Source organism: Crocuta crocuta, unplaced genomic scaffold (assembly GCF_008692635.1).
Source record: "Crocuta crocuta isolate KB4526 unplaced genomic scaffold, BGI_CrCroc_1.0 scaffold431, whole genome shotgun sequence".
Lineage (NCBI taxonomy): Eukaryota > Metazoa > Chordata > Mammalia > Carnivora > Hyaenidae > Crocuta > Crocuta crocuta.
The window spans coordinates 4,858,885-4,864,884 of NW_027528859.1; the positions used below are offsets into that span (position 1 = coordinate 4,858,885).

The following is a 6,000-nucleotide window of genomic DNA, read 5'->3' on the forward strand; positions in this document are numbered from 1 at the left end:
TTTATTCCACCCATCCTCAGCTTTCCGCCCAGCTCATTATTTGGTTGAGGAAGACTCCCTCGGGGAAGGGGCCCTAATATTCTAACTTCTGAGGAGCAGCAGTTGACATATCATTTTGTTGGGAAGCCCTGAAGATGAGGGGTGTGCTTTAAAGATACACAGATTTGGCCTGGAGCTGGAAAGCTCACTCCCCCGCTTTTGTACCTCTGACAACTGGCTTTCTCACTTCCACATATTTTCAGCTGGCAACTTGGCTTACATACAGTTTTGGCTTGCCACGGCCCTCACTCAAACTCATGGCATCCCAATTTTCTCTGTGCAACTGGCAAACGCTCTCCTCAGCTAAATTCCTGTCCCTGGCCAGCCCAGGGATTGGCTGCCCTTGGATCACATGTCCACTTTAGTCCAATCAGCCGTGTGACGATGGGTCACATGGATCAAAACATGGCTGCCCAAGAGGCACAACGTACAGGGGAGAGGTCGGAGGTATTCAGAAGCTTGAGTTACCTAAGACAGAAACGGACAGTTATGATTACCTCAGTCACCAGTTAACAATCGAGCATGAATGACATGGAAGATATTACACAAAAGAAAAAGATTTTATTGTTGTCTTAGTCAATTTCCCTGGGTGAAAAGAAGGGCACAGCATGAGACTGTGTTCACAGTGTAACACAGACCTTCAGGAAGCGTGTTTCCTGACGGGCCTGCTCAGACTTCTGTCTTTAAGCCGGAGGCCTTCTGACTCCCACCCTTGCTATCTTGGGACTCGGAGATGCCAGTGTCACTCAGCTCGGCATCTGGGTTGGTGCTTCCCATATGGACCATGTGAAATTGTTATTCAGGGGAACTTTGTATAGTTTGAGGCAAAACACAGAAGCAAGTTGGCGGTCCTAAACCCCCCACTTGGGATGTCTCCCTGGAACATTTGGGCCTGTCACACATTCCTGAAGGGAGCAGCCAGCACAGCTGCAGCCACAGCTGCCAGGAACGGCTGGGGCTCCCGCCCTGTGTGTGAGGGGAGGGCAGAGGCTGGAGGGCTTCCTCTGGGGGCCCTGGTGAGCTCACACTCACCCCCACGCGCACTGACTTCATCTGTCGGATGCTTGGCCGTGAGCCCAGGCTGTGTGAGGGGCTTTCTCCCAGAGCAGGCCTTGGGCCACCTAGCAGAGGTGGGGGAGGGGGGCGGTTTCAGGCCTGACCCAAGGCCTTAGAAACCAGAAGGCACATACTGAGTTCTGTAATGCCAGAGGATTTTAAGAAAAAAGGCGGGGGTGGAGGGGGTGGGGGGACAAGGTTGGTGGTAGTGGTAGAAAATGCAAGGAAGTAAAGCTTTTCTCTCCATTTGTTCTTTGGCATTCCCATTAGAGGATTCCAGGAGGCATGTAGATGACCTCATGTCTTACAACTGAGAAATCTCAGTGAGTCTGTGAAATGGACTTGCTGCCTGCCCCATGTTCCCCGTGGCAGCTGCTTTATGTTTATGTGTTTAAAGCTGTTTTATGTTACAGTTAAACGAGAGTTTAATATTCTTAAATATCTACCCAAAGTAGATTACAATGCAAGAAGATCGCACAAAATGAACTTCACATCTAAGCATCGCAAACATCTGGAATAGAAAAAGACCAGGGATGGATATCATAAGAAATATACAAAAGAAGTTTGCTTTAGAAAAAAAAAAAAAAGCCCAAATGTTTTCAAGTTGCTTTTTCTCCCCTCAAGTCCAAATAATTGTGGTCTAGGTAACCATCAGGATAAAGGCTTCATATGCTCCTTCCTTTGATAAGAATAAGTTCATGCAGAACGGTATGTCCAAGTGTGTGTGTGCGGGAGACACTCCCACGCAGCACACTCACACCGAGCACACACACCCACAGGGACACACACGCCGCTGAGTTTTTGTTCCAGGCACTTCGTATCGACGCGAAGTCTGCCACCTTCCCGTTACGTTTAATGAATTACTTCTTTGGAGGCAGGACATTTTCTTCAAAGAAGCCCTGGTTGACGACATTCCCTGCCGGGAAGTATCGGGCCACCACGAAGGAAGACCCATCACTTGCGGGCGCCTTCCCCACTCCCATCTTCTTTGTATTCTTCCATACCATGGCCGTGAAGTGTCCTGTAGGGGCACAGGGCAACGGATCAGTTGGCAGAATCCGGAGAAGGATGTTTCAAAGGGTTCTTGAACCCTGCACTGTCCTGTTGGGCTTGGGCAGCTGGATCTTCACACACACCAGTCAGAGGAAGGAGACACAGACGCATCTGTCCTCTCAATCAGCCACACAGATCCTCACCTCACCAGTTCTCAATGCTCAAAGGTTTCGCAGTCTCCCAGAGATCACAACAAAGCTGAGTGACCCCAACAGTTAGGATGACACCCTGTCAGCTCCTCTCTCCGCCCCTCCCCCACCCAGGCTGTATTCTTCAGGGTCACTGATGGTCTAGCTCCATGTTCTCCCCCAAAGATCCCTTTTTGTCTCTATCTTACGTGACAGCTCAGGAACATTTGATAGGGTCAACTCCTCCCCTTTTTGAAGCACTCTCCTATTTTGGTTTCCACGATGCTGCCCCTTTCAGGGATCCCCATCTCACTGCCTCTTCTTCTTCCTCTTGCTTCTCACTTGTAAATGTTGGAGGGACCTGCACTTCCCAAGGCTCAGTCCTGGGCTGTTTTTTTCTTGCTGCCCTCTTTAGGTAATTTCATCTCTCCCTGGCTCCCAAATGTATTTCTCCAGCCCAAATCTCTGTGTTCCAGATACAACTACTTACTTGACATTTCCACTTGGATGACTCACAAGCATCTCAAATGTAACCTATTCAAACCTCACTCTCGATTTTGGTTCCCCGCCCTCCCCACCCCCCAGAGTTTACTCCTCTTCCTAACTTCCATTTCCATTAATGGTCCCTCTATGCACACAACCCTAGGGGTTGGTCTCTATCCCTCCTTCTCCCTCATTTCTCCCTCGACAATGCATCATTCGATCCTGAAGATTCTAACTCCAAAATATATCCTAAGTCCATCTACTCCCAAACTTTGGTCTAAACCACAAACTTTCTCACTTGGACCATTGTAATAGCCCTTGATTGGTTCCCTAGCATCTGCCTTTGCCTTCTCTAATTCACTTTCTCCCAAAATAGCCAGAGTAACCATTTTTAGACATATCTGTTTACTTCCCTGCTTAAAAATCCTTCAGTTGCTTCCAATTGCATCTAGAATAAAAGCGATGAAAGTGAATGCTTTGGCCCAGTGGCTTCCTTTCCATTCCTTGAGCACATCAGGTTATTTCCCACCATGGAGCCCTTATACACACTGGCCATTGTGTGGAACACTCTGATGATGACCAACATCTTCTTGTCCCTTAGGCCTCAGCCTGAATGTCACTTGTGCAGAGAAGTCTTTCACAATGACTCATTTCCTGAACACCTCCCTCTCGAGATCATCTTATCATACCCTGTTTTCCCCCCTCAGCACTCTTACCATTTGCAATGTTATGTGTGTTTGATTTCTTGCTAATCTGCTTGGCTTTTTGACTAGGCTATGACACTCACAGAGGCAGGAAAGAAATTGTTTCAGTATGTTCAGTACCCTGGCACAGCCTGGCACGTGGAAAGTGTAAACCAAACTTTTGTTGAATGAATGAATGAATGGAATGAGTGAATGAATGAAAAGGCATATGGAAGAACCATCTTGGACTTGGGTTCTGCCTTCACTGAAGTGCAGGCCTTCTATTTGGAGCTCTTTGAGACCTTGACAGGTTAGAGCTTCCTTCAATTCCCTTTGCTCTGAGCCAAACAGCCCAGTTCCTTCTCAAGCTACTGCCTGATCCTCCAGACACGTCTGTGATTTGCTAGGCTTCTCAGCATCTCAGGCTGCCTGCCCCTCACTCACTGCTTCTTTCAAGCTTTTTCTTTCCAACTCCCCTTCTGCTCTGGAGTCAAAGAGTTGCTGTAATGGACTCTTTGCTCAGTGATCATTAATACTTCTGGCTCCTAGGTGTAGAGGTTGGGAGCTTATCCCTCCCATCTCTACTGTTGAGAACTTACCGATATCATTTGACAAGTCAATATTTACTTCCATATCACAGAATGCTATTCATTTGCTAAAACAACACTGAAGAGACTATGTTTCCTCCTTGAGGGTGGGCACCTCACCTTTCTTATTGACCGCAATATACCCAGTGTTTAGCACCGAGCTTGGCACAGGTAGATGCTCAATAAATATCTGATAAAGAGTAGAAGAGACAGAGGGAAAGAGGAAAATTGTGATCCGAATAGCTAGGTTTCTCACAAGGCAGGTAAGAAAGAAAGAGGTAACTACTTTAGGTCCCTTAGGATGGATATTATTTTTTTTTTTATAGAAGAGGAAAACAATGTTGTTGAGGATGTGTAGAGACTGGAACCCTTATGCTTTGCTGATGGGAATGTAAAACGGTGCAGCCACGGTGGAAGACAGTATGGTGGCTCCTCAAAAGATGAAATATAGAATTATCAGATGATAATTCTGTATCTTCTGGGTATAAATCCAGAAGAACTATATCTGGGTATATCTGGATTTATATCTGGGTATAAATCCAGAAGAACTGAAAGCAGAGACTCAGATATTTGTATACCAATGATCACAACAACATTATTTACAATAGCCAAAAGGGGGTGGGGGACCCAAATGTCCACCAATGGACGAATGGATAAACAAAATGTTGTATGTATACATATAATAAAATATTATTCAGCCTCAAAAAAGGAATGAAATTCTGATACATTCTACCTTGAGGATGAACCTTAAGGACATTATGCTAACTGAAGTAAGCCAGACACAAAAGGGCAACTATTAATGACTCTACTTATATTAGATACCTACAATAGTCAAACTCATAGAGACAAAAGTGGAATAGTGGTTATTAGAGCTTAAGGGCGGGGAGGTGGGGAGGGAAGGATGGGAGTTATTGTTTAATGGGTTCAGAGTTTAATTTTGTGATGACTGAAAAGTTCTGGAGATGGACAGGGCAATGGCTGCATAATATGTGAATGTACGTAATCTCGCTGAACTGCATTCTCAAAAATGGTTAATTTTATGGCAAATATATTTTACCACAAAATGAAAGGAAGGAAGGAAGGAAGGAAGGAAGGAAGAAAAAAAGAAGGAAGGAAAGAAAAGAAAGAAAGGTAGATACTCACACTCTTCCAACACTTCAGTTGATACCTTCCATTGTGTCTCATGTACAGTAAGGACTGAATAAATGTTCATTGATTACATTGTACATTTAGCCCTACAGATGAACTCCATTTTTATAACTTTTAAAAGTTAGGTATAGTTTTTTTCTTTGTCTACATCCATAAAAGATTTGAGCTTACTAAATTGTGAGAATAACCAAACATAAACCCTGATCAGTAGAGTTGCTGTGATAAAATCAAAGCAAGAACTTCAGGAAAGCAAACACTAGGTTCAATTATGCATCTTTATCACGTTTCCTTAAGCTTGTATTAACCATTGCCCAACAAACTTTGATTTTCACCTCAAAATAGAGGGAAACACGTCTTGCCAATTCACCCTTGGTCCTTACACTTTTGAGTCACAGCTCCAGGCCTTCAGCAGCTTTGCCCGGCGTCACTGCTTCTAAAAGCTGCCTCTATGTTAAGGCTCAAGCCCTTTTCCACACAAGCCTTTTCTCTCAAGAGAACCACATGCTTTAACTACTGACCATTCACTCTCTCTGCTGCCCAGACAAGGACGAACTGCCTTTTATCAGCCGGTTGCCAAGGAAATGATTACAGACACAAGGTGCATCTCAGCAGTATGCATGCCTGTGGAAGCCTTTTCCAAACAGATGAGACTAAGTTATTCTTCGTCTGGCTGGGGAGGTCTCTGGTTACAGAGATAATTAAGTATGGGTATTCAGAGATGAGTTAAAGGACATGACTTCCTTAGCAACCATCAGATACACAGTGGTTTCTAACTAAATCACTTACCGTTTCCTTACCTTCTCCCCCCCACCCGCCCCCCAC

The 6,000-nt window shown here is 45.1% G+C and overlaps 1 protein-coding gene across 2 annotated transcripts in view; it reads right to left on the reverse strand.

Annotated features, from left to right (window-relative positions):
• Positions 1–580: 580 nt before the first annotated feature.
• GLIPR2 (GLI pathogenesis related 2) overlaps positions 581–6,000 on the reverse strand; it is a 20,120-nt gene continuing 14,700 nt past the window's right edge. For both annotated transcript variants that reach the window (XM_077756192.1, XM_077756193.1), the window contains exon 5: positions 581–2,116. In XM_077756192.1, coding sequence (XP_077612318.1) covers positions 1,956–2,116 — 161 coding nt within the window. In that variant the 3' untranslated portion in view covers positions 581–1,955. The remainder of the gene's footprint in view (positions 2,117–6,000) is intronic.